Here is an 18,065-nt window from a genome sequence, read left to right on the forward strand (position 1 = left end):
TTGTTTTTGGTACATTGTACATGACTGGCCTGGGCTATTGTGTAGTAGGATGCGATGCGATGCAATGCCATGGAGTGGATATATGGGGAGATCCTGATACGCATCATGGCAGTCGGTTGTCATTATCATTACGACGCCGACTATGCTGGGTTTTGGGACTGGGATGGGAATGGGGTTGATGGGGATTTGGCTGTGGGCTTCTCAAATTTAAGAGGTATTTTGTATGCTATAGCAGATCGAATTTGCGGTTCCTCTTCCTCCTCTTCCTCCTCTTCTCCTTCTTCGTATGCATCTACGTCTTCCAATGAGAGGGTATCGCTGAGTGGAGAAGAGATATGTATTGGTATTTCTGGGATGTTGTGAGAATCCTCTGGCGAATTTGTATGTGTATTTGTAATTGCGACTGCATTGACAGCATCATACGTTGCTTCGTCAAAGCCGGTCGATATGTCGCGACTGAGTGATAGGGATGTTAATGCTGAGGATGATGGATCTGGATGAGGCTCGCTTAGACGCTTGAGAGTCTGGGTTAACGACCTAGCAGTGGGTAAATTGGATAAACCAGGTGGGAATGGATATTCGTCCAGATCAATCTCTAAATCGACGTCCACTTCCAGTTCTTTCTGTTTTGCGACTATATCCAAGGAATTGCGGGATTTAGTGCATGACAAAGAGGAGGAGGAGGACGATGACGACGATGAAGAAGACGAGCCGTATTCCCATAATGCTTCCAAAGCTGAAGATTCGGTCTGTACGGGTGGATATTCGAAATCTGCTGAACTCGACCCTCTCGGATCTTCGATATGAAGTCCGCCAAGGGCATGCGTGCTTTCCATAACCGAGTCAAGTGGGATGTTGTCATGGCTTTGGAGCTGATTTCGACTTTGCGGTGGAACACTTGATGGGATGTGTGAAGACGAATGCGGAGAAGGCAATGTGATGATCGGGGTGGTATGATTATAAGCATATCGACTAGGCTGGCCATTGGGTTGAGGTAGAGGCAAATTGACTAAATCCTGGAACGTTGTTCTTGGCCTCGGTCTCGAGCTGATGCGTTTGCTTGTACTTCTCTCTTTCAGCGTGGACAGTCGGGGAGAGAATCGGCCGGCAGATGGAGATGTCCCGGTGAGGCCGAGGGCGCCTAGCGGACTGTCACTTGGTGTATTGGGAGGTACATCTGCCCGCCGAGGTTTGAGCGTCGCTCGTTTGCCGGAAGAATCAGAGTCTCCGATGAAATCAGGGTAAGAACGATTTGGACTTTGCGCAGTGAGTAAAGCAGAAGCCATAGGAGTTAGGTGTTTGGATAGACGTCGATCGGGAGTATCATAATGTGGAGTGTATGGGTGATCGGGATTGTACTGGTGATACTGATCATGAGCATCGGTAGGCAGATATGGTGTGGTGAGTGATGGCGATGGCGGTGTTGCTGGATAGGATGGGTGCGCCGATGACTGCTTTGAAAGGTCAAATGAGGTCGAAACTGGTTAAGAGGACAGCTGACTCACCTCGTCATGTATGTCGCTCATATCTTCCGAGTGTGTAGTCGAGCTGGCGGCCTCACGTTCTTCGAGCGTAGTACACCTGCCGGAATCCCGCGGCTCCTCGCTCTCGCTTCTATCCCATCTGATACTAAGTGAGCTCGAGGTTTTGCGCTCTACCATCCTGAGCAACTGCATACTCTTTCTCTTCAATCTACTTCCACTGGCCTTTCTGGGCTGGCTGACATCCATTTTCGTTTCTGCCTCTTGCATCTTGACCGGTTCATACTGCGTAGTCGAGTAGCTGGACCCACTTGCACGGGGAGGTGCAGTCTGTAAGCTGGATGTCGACCCGTGGTTGCCTTGTTGCACGTTGAGGAGACTGCCGTTCCCATGATGATCAATATCCACCCAATTGTTGAGAGTATAAGCCGTATCGCTGGGAGAAACTTTCCGTGGTTTGGAGGACGAGAGAAGACGCTTGTGTCGAAGTGAAGAGAAGAAGTCAGATCCACTTCCGTTTCTGGATGTCATGGTTCTCCTTTGGTGCTCACGCCGCCGTCCAATTCAACAATGGGATGTCTAATACATAAGTCATGAGGGGTCGGACGATGAGATGTTGGTTCATGAGAGGAAAATGAGTCTGACTGTGACATTCATCTGGCGTGAATGAGTGAATAGTAAATACAGTAGGCCAGGTGTGAATGGTCTATGACCCTCAAGGAACAAGGGTTACTACGACTGGTTGAAGAGTAGAGTAGCGAGAAAAGTCAAAATCATGCGCGGTTAGTGGAGGTTCAAACTTGTATTTACGTAAATGCAAGAAGGAAAAAGGAATCTGAAACGTTGCCAATGTTTTACACGAGTCTCGTGGTGACCATGCGATCCACGCGTTATGTCCTCTGAATGTGACGGATGAACGCGTCGAAGAGAACATGAACATTATTTGATTTCGCTACAACCCAGACTAAGAAGAGATATCTTCATCTTTATCTTATCACTACCGACTTCCAGCTTGGCCGACGGGAATACGAACAGGCGAGGATCGAACACCAACGTGGACTCATCATCCTTTGCGAGACGATCAGGCTACTGAAGAATTAGCACAAACGTGTCAAAACTATCAGTCTACGCTCCCCTCTCAATAATTTCCCGCTGACCATGTCACACTACACAAACAACACAAAAGCCAAGCCCCGTCGACCTCCTGGCGGATCACTCAACCCCACATTGACCTCCAATTCGAACCAAATACATCCGCATCTGGGCTCCAATGCTGGTTCTCGAGGGAGTCTGACGGAAGATCAAAAAGGCGAGATCAAAGAGGCCTTTGAGCTATTCGACCTGGACAAAGACGGGGCAATAGATTATCATGAGTTGAAAGTGGCCATGAGGGCTTTGGGTTTCGATATGAAGAAATCCGAGGTGATGAAGCTCCTCAAAGATCTCGGGGGGGATGATGGGTTGATGGATTTTAGTGCGTTCGAAAGGATAAGTGAGTGTCGCTAGGATTGTGATACCAAAACAGATACCAGGTTTCATGGCTCAGTCTGAACACCTTATTGTCCTTGGAGGTCGTCTGCTTGCTCTGAGTGGAGTGGTAGACTCTCTTACTTCTCACTTGAATTCCTGTTACCTTCAATTGAACACTCTCATTGGACCTCTCACCCACTTGGGAATACGATCTCAGTGTTCTTCTCATTGCTATTCCGTGATGCACGAACACTGACCTCATATTTCCTTTCCCCCACTAGTGACCGAGAAGATACTCGCACGTAATCCCGAGACGGAACTACGGCGAGCATTCGAACTCTTTGACGACGATCGAACAGGTAGAATAAGTCTGAAGAACCTTAAGAGGGTAGCTAGGGAATTAGGCGAGAACCTGGGTGAAGAGGAATTGTGAGTTTACCATTTTCATCTTACCCTCTGGCTCAAAGCCGGCTCCCAAGAAGGGGTCGTCAGTGTCGTCAATCGTACTTGTCTTCTGGAATGGCGTCGTAGCTGATTGTTCTGGTTCCTTGACTTTCATTGGCTGCGTACCGAATTTCATCCCTATCGCTGATACCGCTTATCCCATCTCATCTCGTTTCGCCTGATCGCATCTCATCCCAACTCTCTCATGTTCGACCCACTACACCTTCTCGGCCGCCCTCATCCACACCTAGACAAGCAATGATAGACGAATTCGACCTGGATCAGGACGGAGAGATAAACTTGGACGAGTTCTTAGCTATAATGTTGGATGGGGAATGATCTCAACATCCAGACTATTTCAATGAATTCCATCTTCTCAGGGGTTTAGGTATGTATGTATAGAATATATGATCCTCGTTCTCACAAGGAAGACTCCTTTTGTTGCCTCGTCGACTTCTAAGGGGACAGACTGAACAATCAACCGTATCTCGGATCGATGGGGATTGCAAGCCATGGGACATCTTTCAAAACTAAGACATTAAGCAAGCTCAAGTCTGAATAATCATGAATAATCAAAGAGACATGCTTTCATACTACTGATATAATGCTAGATACGTACAAACGATCTCGTCTTGCTCTGAAAGACTTTCACTTTGGATCATCAAGTCAATCACAATTTTCAGGACCGAATACAGATCACAGATCACAGATCACAAATCACAAATTGCTCTTGCTCGTACTTCCCCCTCCGACAACGCCGACCCCTTCCAAATGACCTAACAAGTCGCTAGTCAGGAAATCGCTAGGCCATTGAGCCTTGACTTGCGAAGCCATGTACTCGCTGGCAATCTTGACGTGCGAAGGGTCGATTCCAGGTAATTTCGATACTTTTGATGCTTCCTCCGAGAAGATGGTCTGCAAGTATGACGGAGTGATCGCAACACCTGAATCGGTCTTGGATCCGTATTTGACCCATTGCCAAAGTTGTACTCTGGCAATCTCAGCTGTAGCGGCATCTTCCTGCACGCCAAAGAAGAAGAAAATGGTCAGCATCGGTGACTCTTGAGTCTGACGGGGAATTGGTCGATGCACATACCATCAAATAGTTGATCGGTACACAGCCGTTACCAGAGATCCAGGCAGCACAGTACGATAAAGCGCTACAGCCAGAAGCACTCATGAGTCAGTCTCTGTGCACTTACGTATCTGAGCGTAATCAAGAGGGACTCACGCAGAAACATTATCCCTGACACCTTTCTCAGTGATCTTGCCAGGCACAGAGGGATCAGCAAGCTGTTTATCAGTCACAGTGACGTCTTCTCGTCTAATGTGGTACTGGGATTTTACGGTAAACTATCAGCGTGTCATTCGAAACGCGAAAGGAACGAGCCAGTACTATGACTTACCTGATTGGGTCCCTTCATATGCTCATCGAAGATGTCCGTGGCGATTTTGATCAAAGCAGGATGAGCCACCCATGTACCATCATGTCCAGCTTTGACTTCCCTCTGCTTATCGGCACGGACCTTAGCCATGGCTCTTTCGTTCGCATCCGCATCGTTCTTGATCGGGATCTGAGCTGACATTCCTCCCATCGCTGCGACTTTTCGTCTATAACAACCGGATAGGCGATCAGCATCCGCTTGGAACGAAATCAGTAGACAGACTGGTAGTAGACTCACTTATGGCATGTCTGAATCAGTAGTCGTACATAGGCGTCCATGAACGGGACCGTCATGGTAACATCGGTTCGATCAGGGAAGACGCAGTCTTTTCGAGCTCTCTGCTTTTTAATGCTACAGTCCGAATTTTAAAGGTCAACGACCGAACCGCAGGCATGTGCGATGGTGCAGACTATATCTCGACTGGAGCGCTCTACCACCTTATTGATACAGGACATGATTTCACTTACAAACTGAAGATGTAGTCCCATCGACCACAGTTTAGCCCACTGGAATGCTCCCTAAGCTCATACAAGATCTCCTCCATCTGGAATGCAGCAGGTAAGGTCTCGATCAAGACGGTACCTCTGATGGTGCCTTGAGGCAGACCGAGATGTGACGTCGCGAGTGAGAAGACGTCGTTCCACAATCTGGCTTCTAGATGATGTTCCATCTTTGGCAGGTAGAAGTAAGGTCCGGAACCTCGCTTGATCAATTCAGCTGCGTTGTGGAAGAAATAAAGACCGAAGTCGAAAAGTGATCCGGAAATGGGTTTGCCATCAATCAGAAGCCGAGGTTCAGGCAGGTGCCATCCTCTTGGTCTGAATAGCCGCGACGTATCACAGCGTCAGCTAATGTGTGTTTGACCATCCAAGTAGTAGGGAGAACAAAGCCACTGTAAGAAAGTGCTCACCGGACCAGGAGGACAGCGGGCTTCTCGACAAGTTTGTACTGTTTACCACCAGTTTCGAAATCGATTTGTCGTCTAATTGATCACAGGCACAAGATCGATCAGCTGGACGTCTTGAAAGGGTGGCATAGGCGAACTTACCTGATAGCGTCGTAGAGATTGACTTGACCCAATACCATGTTTGACCAGGTAGGCGAGTTGGAGTCTGAATACAACAGTCGCAGTATGGCATATCAGCTCTCAAAAACTCTCGCAAGGATTGGGGAACCGATGTTTCGTGGCACGCAGAGTACAATGCGATTCCAGATAAGAATGGATGCTTACCTTCAAAATCAGCCATAAAGGTCTTGGCGCCCGAGTTCAGAGCATTGATAACCATCTTTCGATCGGTTGGACCAGTTATCTCCACTCTAGTGTGCAAAGCAAAACGGCGGAAGATATCAGTCAAATCGTCCAGTAGGTAATCGGGTAGCCAGAAGTATGATCGATAGAGGAAGGTAAACAGGGGACTCGTTAGTATACATTCTTACTAGTAAACATGAATAGGTAGATCAACTCACCGTCGATCTTCGAGTCCTGGTGCGGGCGGCGCACATGCCCATCCTGGCGACTCTCTTATATGTTTCGTCTCGTTCAAGAAGGAGAGCGGTTTGCCCTGTTGAATGGAAATGGTGTCCTGAGTCAGCACCACTTTCCTCCATCGGTCCCCTTGAACAGAGATATGTTTCAGACAAAGCTTGGAGTGTAGGGACCATGATGGACAGGAATGAGGGGTGTATCGTAGAATAAGAGCTGAGCTGAGCTGAATTTCGCTGAACTCACCTGATCCAACTCATCCTGTACCTTCTTCCTATTCTCCAACAACTCTTGACGCCTGCTTTCGAAAGTACGATGCAAAATAGCCAGGAAATCTACGGCCTCTTTACTCAAGATATGTTGTGCTTCGGACGGGATGGGGACGGTGAAGTGGATTCCTTTAGAAAAGGATGTTGAGATTGACATCTTGATTCCAAAACCGTCTGGATGATGAGGCTAGAGTGATCTTGTGGGTTAACGTAATCCCGTTGAGACTCGTGAGTGGGAATCAATGACGATGATGATGTGATTGATTGATCAGTCGACTTGAGCTGGAGCTGAAATGATCGATCAAGGTGAGTTTTGATACGGTCAACTAAAATAACAAAGCGTCTCGCGATTCAGCTCCGACTCAGTTCACTTGACTTTGTGATTGCCCTCTTATATACCTCGATACACACTTGGTCAGTCGAGAGAGGCGACTTACGGAGATCCGATATTGCCGTGTCTGTCTGATTTTGGTCGAGTCAATCCAAGTGATGGATGGATGGATCGTATTGGAGAAGTTGTAGGTGTAGTTGGAAATAGAGAGATAGAGAGAGTCATGCGAAATTAAGTCCCGCTGATAACAAATCCAATTGACCTATAACCGAACCAATCAAATCCAAATGTTCCGGTTAAGCGAGTGATAAGTTGATAACCGGTCATCGTCATCCCCTTCGAACCTTCAAACGGATTTACTCGGATGCATCTATCCATTCATCTGCTTGAGATGTTATTGCATATTGCATGATTGAGTCAAGGCAAGTCAAGTCAGCAGACGAGAGTTGAAGGAGATCTTCACCGAGTTGCCAAAGCAGGTGAACGGATTGTTGCGAATATGTATATACGTATATACATTGATCAGTGCCAGTGGTCTAAAGCGCTGATGCATCATTGGTTGGTCATTCTTCATTGGAGAGATCAGTATGTACGCAATACATGTATGTATGCAGGTCTTCGAACGTGACTTCGAACGTGACTGGGTATCCTGATGAAGTATATACGATGTGTCTGCGTGGCTACGTGGCATGAGAGTATCTGTCTACCATATTCATGCCGAAAAAGAAAGTAAGAGTACGGGTAAGATGAAGTTCGAAATTGTCCAAACCAAATGTCAATATCATTTTAATCCAATCGACCAATCAATCAACACTCATGTAGAGATGAATTGTCCATTTGGTCAGATACCATCGCCCTAACCCCTGAGCGGAACAGGACTCTTACTCGGACTAGGAGTCAACAAACCCCCGTTCCCCAATCCAGCTCCCATCCCTTTTCCTCGTCCGGCACTACTTAACGAACTCACACTTCTACCTCTTTCTCTAGCAGTGTTTAACTTACGCATCTCTTCGATCTGTTCGGGCGTATGAGCGAGCGAGGCGAAGATCGGTTGAAATGAATTCGAAGGGGAGTCGGTCGCTTCACCCTGTCGAGTATCTGGGATCTCTTCCTCTTCCGCTGCTTCTCCATCAATCTGTTGATTCGCATCGTTCGCATCGAGATTGCCGTTGACGGAGCCATCACCCACCTCGATGTCCTCCGAGTTGTAATACACATTACCCCTCTCTGAGTCCATCAACACTTTGATCTCCCCTATTCCATATCCTTCGCCGTTCACACTGCCATGGCCGTTGCCGTTGGGGATGTTCATAGCCACGGGCATTCCTGTAACACCACTGCCTACTTGGCTAGATGCAGAAGGACCAGACTTCGGACTTGCCGCTCCGGATCCCATCCCAAGGTTACTTTCTACAATACTTCCATTCGAAATCGATTCTTCATCTTGAACACTTCCCGACGTCCCATTTGAATTAGAGCTACCACCATTCGCTTGACCATCTTCGTTCTGGTTCACAGTACTTTCTACATCCACAGACGTCATCTGCTGGACTTTTTTCTTCAGAACTGAACTTTCGATACTCTGTCTTCTTCTTTCCCTATCCTCTTCTTGCTCTCCGTTCGAAACAGGATGTCCAAGTCCAATAGGCATAGTAGAACTTCCAATGTCCATGGGATACAGCCCATTCAGTTCTTCGTTTCCACCTCCGTTCGCGATCATTATTCCAGGGCTCAAGCCATTTACAGGTATAAGACCATGTCCATGTCCATGTCCGTTGGTGAATGAGCTCGTTCGGCGATAAGGGCTAGGCGAATGAGAATGAGGATGGGGGTAATGCGGGTTAGGATGCAGCATGGGCGAAGGGTACATCCCTGGAGAAGGATACGGAATGAAACCACCCATGATAGGGGTGTTCCTACCCGGACTAGGGGCGTAGGGAGATTGCGGCATGGGCGGAAGAGGCGATTGAGGAAGGTGCATCGGCACTGGTGAAGGTAAAGGAGGGAGCATGATACCTTGTTCGCGAAGGGCGGATTCGCAGGTCGATAATCGGTTCAGTGCTGTGGAATAGAGCTGCTGCATTTGAGCGAGGCGCGAGTGGAGCTGAATTCACAAGAGAAATAATCAGCGTGAGCCCGTTCATCGTTGGTACGATAGGAGGTTTCGTCGGTAACGCAAAAAGCAGAGATCACATATACCCACCTCAGCTTCCCTTCGTCCCGCTGCATGACCCTGCCCAATCGATTCACTCCTTCCTCGTTTATTTCTCTCGTATTCACCTCTGATCTTTTCTTCGCCCATACGCGCTCGCACCGCTTCTTCTTTGGCCTTCGATTCCTCTGCTTTGGCCATGCCTATCTCCGCTCTCAGCTGATCGATCGTCTCATCCCTCTGCTCCACAATCTCCCTGAGCTGAGTGACGTTGAGATTCGGCAGCAGAGTGATCGACGACGTTCTCGTATGTCGATGTTTCCCATGTCCATTAGGTAACCGGGGTACACCGTGCCCATTAACTTCAAGCACTTCATCCATGAGCTCGGTCCTCTCCGTGGATGCAGTCACTTTCGGGAGACCTGTTGAACCAGGTGGATTAGGCGAGAGGAATGTTTTGGTATTACTCTTCTTCTTTTTCTTCTTGTTATTGTTGCTGTTGCTGTTGCTGTTGAGGGATTGAGGTAGATATCCATCTTCGGGGTATATCGAGAACCCCTCGAATTTCTTATATTTTGGCTTCTCATCCTCTTCTTTCACACTGCCCTCGCCTTCGGCCGACATAGATGCGTCATCCGATACCTCATCCAGCCCTGATCCAGCAGGAGGACCAAGTCTTGAGGGACCGGCAACGGGAGAAGCTGGTAATGGGATGTTCCAAGGATCGATTGATGTTGGTGCATGCTCGAGACAAGGTTTCGGTACGATTATGGGAGGGGGTGGTTGATTTCGCGAAGGGGTCGCCAGATGAGATCGAGATTGACTCTGAGGTTGGGATTTGCTTTGACCAGTTGCTTTTTGCAGTTTTGCCGAGCTGGATCGCGTTTGGGTATTTCCAGAATTGGACAGTGATCGTTTAGATTTACTCGGCGATGCCATCACTGAGTGGATATTTGCTTGTGATGGTGATGATTCGACTGGATTCCCGCCGTTGATTTCGGTTGTAGGTGGTTTGAGATGAGAGTTGATTCTTTTCCTCCCTTCTTTCTTGGCCTTCTCCTTACTCTTGTCCTTCGACGAACCGGCTTTCACAGGCACATCGTCCTTCTCTTCCACCGAATCTTCTTTCTCTGACATGCTCATCAGCTCTAATTCCCTCTTTCGGGATAACACTTCTTTGCGCTTGCGATGCCATTCATCGATCGGTGGTCTGACGAAGAAGTATATCGCACCGAGTATCAGGACGACCGTGCATACTAGCAGCTGACCTCGCCATGATGCTAGGAAAGTGATAGTCTGATGGGAGAGGAATGGGGACGGCGGAGCAGTGTATCGAGGTATAGGTGATCGAGGGGGTGTCCGTCGTTGAGACATCTTGGAAAGCCTGGCGACAGATGAATGGGAGGTACCAATGATCGAGAGAGCAAAAGAAGGACTGTGGTGTAGAGGTGAGCGATGGAGCTGGGTCACTCGGCGGAATGGTTGAAAGATCGCATGGATAAAGTCGGATTCGAGTGAAGGGTAAGTTGATCGCCTGAGTGAGAGTGGTGATGGACAGATCAGTGGTGTGTTCTATTCTGTCACGAGTTCAACACAGAGCTGTGCGGTATCGAGGATGGTAGTCAAAGGAAGGGGGGCAAGGTGGTGGAAGAGGTTTACGCGAAGCGAGTAGGGTAGAATAGCAAAGATCGTCAGAAGGATCATGTATAGACTTGGTGTAGCGAGGCGATTCAAGGAGATCGGATGACCGAGCAGCCGAATAAGGCAGGTGCGTAGATTGGGAAAGAAGCAGGAATAGATATCTGATCAGATCAGTGATGGAGGATAGGAATAGGTTGTGTACAGAAGGTGATGAGGAGTTTTGATCAAAAAGTGAGGGAGTGATGTGTGCGCAAAGACGCACCGCAAAGTCCTTCTTGGAAACAGGGGTGATTCGAGATGAAAGGACTGTATAACAACGATGAATTGAGGATGATTAAGATTGACCTATTGATGAGGGATGGAAGGCACAGATTGAAGGATGATTGATTAAGCTTAGAAGGGAGGGGACTGGGTGCTGGATAGGATCGCATGAACACGAGGTGTTGGTTGGTACTTACGATGACTGAGTTCAAGGTATTCCATTCGTCCGATCTGATCCTGCTGCTAGACGACCATCAACCGGAACTCCTCTGAGTTGTGTCTTCGGCGACTAAGAACGGAGCGCGCGTTCCTATGCTTGTCAAAGTAGGCAGTGGTGTAGTGAAGGAACTTGATGCGATGTGTAATGTATGGTATGCGATTTCGATCAAATGAATGAATGTATGTATGTTGAGTGTGTCCAAGTGAATGAATCGGATTGACGTCAAATGCGATCCGCGCCAAGATCATTCGCCTCCTTTTGTCCGACTCTTCTTCCTTACTTCCTTAAAGTATTCTCAGCGTACTGTCCGCTATATGCTGCATGGAGGTATCTGTCCAACGGGTATAATCGAATAAATCAACTACAATCGCACAACTGTTCTTTGAGGGCAAGGCAAGGCTGTGTAATGACTGTATGATACGGTATGAGTAAGAGCTGAATTAGCTTTTTGGTTTGCTGGTAACTGGCTGACTACCTCTTTGGTAATTTAGTCCGGCCGGCAACGAGGTCACAGAGTACATACATACGCTCGAGATAGTTTAAACCGTTTTAACTTTGTCCAAATCGGGGATTGCCGGGCCGCCTGCAGGACTGTTAGAACTTGTAATTGACATCGATCAAGTGTGAAGCTAAAACTTGCTCTCGAAGCAGGACCGATACAATGGCCTGACGTTGCGTCTTGTCTGTACGGTTGTCTAGTCTATGCCCATTCTCACGGCCCCATTGATTGATGGCCTGATGGTTTGATGGCTATGACATCCATGCCGCTGTTACAAGAGGAGTTCCCCCTGATCGATTGCTGAAATCGGCGAGAACCGCCAAAACGTCAAAATGCTGAAAAAAGTCCTCATTAGGGTTCTACCATACTGCCACTCGATGATATGGTAAACGTGGTATATTACGTATCGCTTGACGATGGAATGGGACCGAGCGCACGTGCGATAAATAACCATTCAGATTGCACTGTGATTGTTTTTGCTTTCGTCATAGTCATAATCCTCATACTGATTTACAGAACAGGTAGAACAGGAAGAAAATACCATAATCCATAACGATAACGATACATTTGCTTGTTCTTCCATTATATGTATATCTATCGTCAGCGAAGGATCAAGAGAACAATTGTCCATCGTCGAAAGGATAAGGAAAGGACACAACAATAATCGATCAAAGACGAGTCCGACTCTGCACTCTGGAATCGCGGTTCATCAGTCAAGCAGATCAATACTTCAACTTGCCCTCGAATCCCCTTTAACACTACCGAAACACACGATGTCCACTCAACCTTTGCTACAAAGAACCGCTAAAAAGGTATGTTAACCTCGTCCGACAAGCCCATAGGCCCAAGCATGTGCAGAGCTGATGACAGTTCGAACTCTCCGCTATTGTCAATTGATCTGCTTCTTGTGGTACCCTGTCAATGCTCTCGACCCCCACATCGCATCCACTGTATTTCTGCCCGCCCGACTATCACATATAGCGAATCGCGTTGCCTGTCCGAGTAGAACCGAAAGTATTCTTCGCAAACGAGTGAGTATGATCCTACCATATCTGTCATCTTCCCTCAACCCAGTCTCATTTGACGTGGCAAGAAATTACATGGATAAGAACGTGCTGGCGAAGCGGAACAAATATGTGATGGTGTACTCACAGGCGCTGACAATGCTTATCTTCCACTTCTACCAGACGAACATTCTTATCATGGCTCCATTTCGCAGTCGTCTTAGGAGGTCTGGCTGTTGGTTTACTGAACTTTGGTGACAAGGTAAATGGTCTCGCGAACTCTTCCTCTTTTCATATCAATCGTTTGTTCCTACTGCCTGCTTCCTGCCTCTTGCCTTACGCTACGCACGAGCAATCAATCACGTATCACGTATCACGTATCACAGCATCTGAAGATAGACAAGCTGATACCCCGTCTTTCTGTTTCGTAGGTCGGTAAAATCTCTGCGGCTATGTACACGGTGATCGGTAAGTCGAAAGCTCTAGCGGATCTGACTTACTCACCAGGGTGAATCCATGTGCTAACGAGCATCTGTATTCGTTTCGCAGCAATGGCCGTAATGTTATATGCTCTTGTGATATATCAAATGCGAGCTCGATCGATCAGACTGCGAACAGGTGCTCCGTATGATGACAGACTTGGTCCTGTGAGCTTTCTTGCCCCTTGCCTTGTTACAGCATGAACCAAAACCAAGAGCTGATCAATCCCATGTTTGATCTGTTCTCGTATAGACCGTCCTGTGTCTCTGCTTATTGGGTGGGTCCATTTCCTGGCGTCGTCCTTATGATCTGGATAAATTCGATCCGAGCTGATTGAAATTGAATGGACTGTCTAGCCGCTATCATCACCAACTTCATCTTGAAAGCTGTGTATGAGTAGAGCTATAACGAACTTTCAATACATGCCATGAGAAGAAAAGGGTGTGTCAGGGTTTGTCTGATGAGACGGGACAGTGCAGGTCCGGCAGAGAGTCTCCAGGAAGCGTGAATCTCGCCTTGCGGAGTTGACTCTATATTTGAGTAGGAAGGTGGGCGATCTTGAGCAGGAGCCATGAGGAGTTCCGTTTACATTGTCGCAAGCATTAAGGAGTATATCATTTCGTTTTTACCGTCTCAAGTCTTCTTACCAATACATCGCGTTTTGGTGCGGATCTTCAATCGAGTATACCTAGACATGTATGCATTTTATCTGATTTGTATCTTGCATCGCGGGTTTGCATAATGTGTCGAGGGGATCATGCGGAGATATGTTGAATGTCCAGTTGTCCAGTATGGTGCCACAACGTGGTTTTGGTGAGTGTGCGTCGAAGCGGTGACGTGAGTTGTCAATGCGAATGCAGATGCGAGTGTGTCTTTATAGTAAATACATGTTCATTTCGTCTCCTTCTAATTTTTCATCTGCATCTCACTCATTCGCATACCCCGCATTGAATTCTGATAGCACAAGATGTCCTGGCAAGGTGAGTATACATCAGATCCCCCTGCATCCTCCCTCGTGCTTTGAAGTTCTGTATTCCACGCCCAATCTCTGTCTCTCTTTGACTTACTTCAACGTGACCCGACATTCCTTGACCTCGCTCCGTCTCTTGATTTGGATGTAAGACAAAGGGCATGAAAGCTAATTCTGCACTTTGACTTCGTTGCAGCTTACGTCGACGACCACCTCGTGGCTACTGGCAAGATCACTAAAGCTGCTATTTTGGGTAAACAAGGTGGGATCTGGGCTGCTTCGTCGGGATACAATGTGAGTTTGGCGTGGAGTCTCGCTCTGGGTGTCAATGAAGCATTAATGAAGCATGAGGTGCTTGTGAATGGAGACGAGGGTAAGATCATGAGAAATTGGCACAGAAGGAATATGTCGTGCATTTCTTCGCTCGAAAGGGATTCGGCTGTTTGGGGCCTTTTTGGAGCTAGGGGAATCACCTTCATTGTTATCGATGACCTCTCCTTCTCCCTCTCATGACTGGGATGGACATAACGCTAACACTCGAAATTCACTGACAACGTTTTACTTGCTTATTGCTACAGCTCGCTCAGAACGAACAGGATGCTTTGGTGAAGACAGCTTTCACACAGCCGGATCAACTTCGAGGTGAGTTTTCCTGACCTCTTCTTCCCTGCCATCTTATTTCCCCATCTTTCGCTACGTAGGGACCAATGAAGTGATCATAAGAAGGAATTTGCTAATTGTGATACTGATTTTGTCACTTCCGCATCACTCGCACTCATAATTACGAATTCCCATAATACCTTTCAACTTCCATTCTGCCTACTCGCCCCCTATTCCACACACTATGATTTGACAGCCAACGGTATCCACTTGAACGGATTCAAATTCATGACCCTCCAAGCTACACCAGAGGAAGTCATCGGACGAAAAGGCGTGAGTCTCTCAATGGGTTTGCCATTGACATGGGCATTTCTCTTGTGCCTTCCATTTCCTGTTCAACCACGACTCAACATTCTCCTCACTGCCCACAATTGCGACGCTTTTCCTTCCGAGATATGCATTGTACGAGGCGACTTTTGCTGATGCGTGGTATCTGTATTCATAGGAACGAGGTGTATTTGTCATCCCGACTAACCAGGCTATCCTGGTCGCTGAGGTGAGTTAACTGTCTAGCGCAAGAACAACCTGAATCCGCTGCTCCACCTACTCTCGAGCATCGGCTCGCGCGCTCATGTTCATCTACCTGAGAAGGGTGCCCGCTGATTATATGTAAATGTCTCTGCAGTACGACGCGCCCACCTCTGCCGGAGAAGCCAACATCGTAGTTGCCAAACTTGCCGATTACTTGAAGTCTGTCAACTACTAGATTGAATTCCGCTCAAGATTGAAGATCGAACGATGTTATGTGTAATGGAGGAGGAATGATATATCTAATACGGGCGATATATCATGGAGATGAGATGCTATGATATACTGCTTTTTCGCTCTTTCGCTATTTCGCTATTTCGCTATTGACGATGAGTCTATCATATCCACTTCGGAACATCCTGAAGTCAATTGCCCTGTTGATTATGGCCTGTTTGCGCTCAATCGTCATGTCAGAACAACATGTGGACAAAGTGCAGCGTATACACGTTTACATGTGAAGTACAACAGACAATGGTTGAAGCGGGGTGTAAAATGCCGCGATACTCTTTCATTTCGGCAGACTATGGGAACTGTGAGTTCATTGTTCTGAGAAAACAACCAGGTCAAGCTTTCTTGGATATCTTCTTGCTTTCAGGCAATTTCTTCTCGATTTCTCCATTTTGCAAACCCAATAACCTCCTTGCTTTTCTGTTCAGCTTCGGCACTTCTCCCTCTGTCGTTCCTTCTTCTTTACTCCTTTCCGTTAGACCACCAGCACCAGCACCAGCACCGGTGTTTTCGACTGTTGCTGCTGTCGTCGTGACTTTCTGCGCCGATAAGAGTTTCTCGGCTTTGGCGATTTTCCTTTCTTTCTCGTTCCTCCTTTTACGCTTTCTCTCAATTCCATTGCCACTTCCACTCGCGTTCCCGTTCCCGTTGTGAATACCCTGCTGCTGCTGCGGGACTTGGGACTTCGACTCCGACTTCGACTTCGACTCCGACTCTGACGACTGCTGCTGCGGCTGTTCTCCGGCATCCATCGCCTCTAATATACTTTCCACCACTTCCCGGGGATCCGTACCTTCTTCCGGCGGGTTCGTAGTTAGGCGTATTGAGTATCGTTTCAAAGATCGCTTATGTCCCTGTCCAAGAAGTATGGTTGTCAGCATATACATGTAAGTAGGCACGCGGGAGAATAGGGGAATGGGTGTCTGGGAGTTTGGGGGTTTGGGGGTCTGGGGTATGGGGAAACGATGTATGAGGCCAACTCGACTCAGACTCAGCCTCAGACTCACTTTACTCCCCAAATGAACCTGGATCATCTGATCGCTCTTTAACGCTTTGTCGGGACATAAGACGCATAGTTGTTCGGATGGATTACGCGGGGAGGGGTAGATGGGTTCAGTAAGTGCCGATTCGAGGGAGATGGGGAATACTGTGCAATCCCATTGCGAGCAGGAGGATTTAATCAATGTCGTTCCAATCGGTGAATGTTAATGGGAAGATTGACATGTTGGATGACTTACCGGATGAAGATGAACTTGCATTGTCTTCCTCTTCTTGTCCGTCATCATCATCATCGACTGGGCCGTCGTTGTCTTCTTCGGAGCCAGATTCGAGCCCCTCGACATCAATTTCTATATCTGCGGTTGGAAATGGTCAGCGAGGCTCATAAATCCCTTTCGTACAGCCAACTTGAGGACCTGACTCACCTTCGTTCTCATCCTCCTCCTCTTCCTCATCATCCTCGTGATCGTCGTCGTCGTTTTCATCATCCTCGGTGTCACTCTCACTCTCGCTCCATCCTTCACTCTCACTCCCATCTACATTCTCGCCCATCTCCCTCATCTTAGCTTTGATCTCCGTTATCCCATCTTCGTCTTCCCTTGCTCGCTTTTGCATACGCCTTTCCGTCAGCTTGTAGAGCGGCATCCTTTGTTTTAATCTGTGTCTGGGGAATTGATGTCTTCTATGTCTAGATATTTTGGGAGCAGACTTATGTTCGCCGAAGTACCTTGACATCTTCACAATACACCGTAGAACCTCGGCAGTTGTCTGAAATTTCAAAACATCAGGCATCTTCGGACATCGCCGTTCTTCAGCTTTATCGGGCGTAAATGGGCTACCTGGCTAAGCTCGAAATGCCAAGCACACCACACCGTCTCTCCATACATGGTAAGGCACTCGCTCGGCGGTGCATAGCTCTGCGATACCCTCACTCAGATCGATGAGAGGGCAAGCGAAGTCGAATATATGAGACCCGTCAAGTCCGTAGTCGTACAGCCTGACGGAATATCTGGATAAAGCTGCGGAATTGTCGACCGCCAAGCCGTAACCGAGATGGTCGTTGATGCGTCTGCGCGGGGGTCTCAAATGGGATTGGTTTCCCAAAACCCGACAATGCTTCATGACCTGTGTAGATGGGCATGACGTCTTCATCCATACGCACATACTACAAAGTCAGCCCCTCACACCATCTTGATAGACAATTGGACTGATCACCTGCCTCTGATACTTGCGAAATTGATGAAAATCCCATTCGGGAATAACCAGGCGCGTGCTCGTAGATAACTTACCGAAAAAAGCAAATTCAGTGCCTGAGCAACATCGGAACAAAGGATGGCTATGACGTATGACGTATTGCTTTGCACCGCATACCGTAGCGTGACTGAACTTTTTCTGACGGTGGTCAATTGCGAGAACTACGGGGAATGATGATGCGGTGTTGAGTTGAAGCTGAAAGCAGAAAGCAGAAATTTGGGTGGCCAAGAAGTCGGTGGGGCTGCT

General features: G+C 47.7%; 7 protein-coding genes across 7 annotated transcripts; 3 read left to right on the top strand and 4 right to left on the bottom strand.

Annotated features, from left to right (window-relative positions):
- Positions 1-140: 140 nt before the first annotated feature.
- Positions 141-2,012, bottom strand: I303_100064 (uncharacterized protein; the record flags this gene model as incomplete). The annotated part of the gene is made up of 2 exons (XM_018403441.1): positions 141-1,451; positions 1,506-2,012. 2 exons carry the CDS (start codon positions 2,010-2,012, stop codon positions 141-143), a joined length of 1,818 nt encoding a protein of 605 aa, XP_018266095.1.
- Positions 2,013-2,639: 627 nt separating this feature from the next.
- Positions 2,640-3,734, top strand: I303_100065 (uncharacterized protein; the record flags this gene model as incomplete). The annotated part of the gene is made up of 3 exons (XM_018403442.2): positions 2,640-2,973; positions 3,233-3,380; positions 3,647-3,734. The coding sequence occupies 3 exons, from the start codon at positions 2,640-2,642 to the stop codon at positions 3,732-3,734; spliced, it is 570 nt and encodes a 189-aa protein (XP_018266096.2).
- A 378-nt stretch (positions 3,735-4,112) lies between these two features.
- I303_100066 (malate synthase A) lies at positions 4,113-6,749 on the bottom strand (the record flags this gene model as incomplete). Its single annotated transcript, XM_018403443.1, has 11 exons — positions 4,113-4,415; positions 4,492-4,555; positions 4,627-4,730; positions 4,802-5,006; positions 5,078-5,191; positions 5,308-5,658; positions 5,751-5,822; positions 5,889-5,952; positions 6,072-6,157; positions 6,308-6,402; positions 6,570-6,749. The coding sequence occupies 11 exons, from the start codon at positions 6,747-6,749 to the stop codon at positions 4,113-4,115; spliced, it is 1,638 nt and encodes a 545-aa protein (XP_018266097.1).
- A 1,030-nt stretch (positions 6,750-7,779) lies between these two features.
- Positions 7,780-10,449, bottom strand: I303_100067 (uncharacterized protein; the record flags this gene model as incomplete). The annotated part of the gene is made up of 2 exons (XM_018403444.1): positions 7,780-9,027; positions 9,127-10,449. 2 exons carry the CDS (start codon positions 10,447-10,449, stop codon positions 7,780-7,782), a joined length of 2,571 nt encoding a protein of 856 aa, XP_018266098.1.
- Positions 10,450-12,469: 2,020 nt separating this feature from the next.
- I303_100068 (vacuolar transporter chaperone 1) lies at positions 12,470-13,580 on the top strand (the record flags this gene model as incomplete). The annotated part of the gene is made up of 7 exons (XM_018403445.1): positions 12,470-12,508; positions 12,678-12,727; positions 12,884-12,962; positions 13,132-13,168; positions 13,250-13,347; positions 13,433-13,457; positions 13,537-13,580. The coding sequence occupies 7 exons, from the start codon at positions 12,470-12,472 to the stop codon at positions 13,578-13,580; spliced, it is 372 nt and encodes a 123-aa protein (XP_018266099.1).
- Positions 13,581-14,147: 567 nt separating this feature from the next.
- Positions 14,148-15,516, top strand: I303_100069 (uncharacterized protein; the record flags this gene model as incomplete). Its single annotated transcript, XM_018403446.1, has 6 exons — positions 14,148-14,160; positions 14,347-14,444; positions 14,729-14,792; positions 15,007-15,083; positions 15,256-15,306; positions 15,436-15,516. The coding sequence occupies 6 exons, from the start codon at positions 14,148-14,150 to the stop codon at positions 15,514-15,516; spliced, it is 384 nt and encodes a 127-aa protein (XP_018266100.1).
- A 385-nt stretch (positions 15,517-15,901) lies between these two features.
- I303_100070 (uncharacterized protein) lies at positions 15,902-17,210 on the bottom strand (the record flags this gene model as incomplete). Its single annotated transcript, XM_018403447.1, has 4 exons — positions 15,902-16,420; positions 16,574-16,713; positions 16,805-16,921; positions 16,991-17,210. 4 exons carry the CDS (start codon positions 17,208-17,210, stop codon positions 15,902-15,904), a joined length of 996 nt encoding a protein of 331 aa, XP_018266101.1.
- Positions 17,211-18,065: the final 855 nt, after the last annotated feature.

This window comes from Kwoniella dejecticola, chromosome 1, assembly GCF_000512565.2.
Source record: "Kwoniella dejecticola CBS 10117 chromosome 1, complete sequence".
Taxonomy (NCBI): domain Eukaryota; kingdom Fungi; phylum Basidiomycota; class Tremellomycetes; order Tremellales; family Cryptococcaceae; genus Kwoniella; species Kwoniella dejecticola.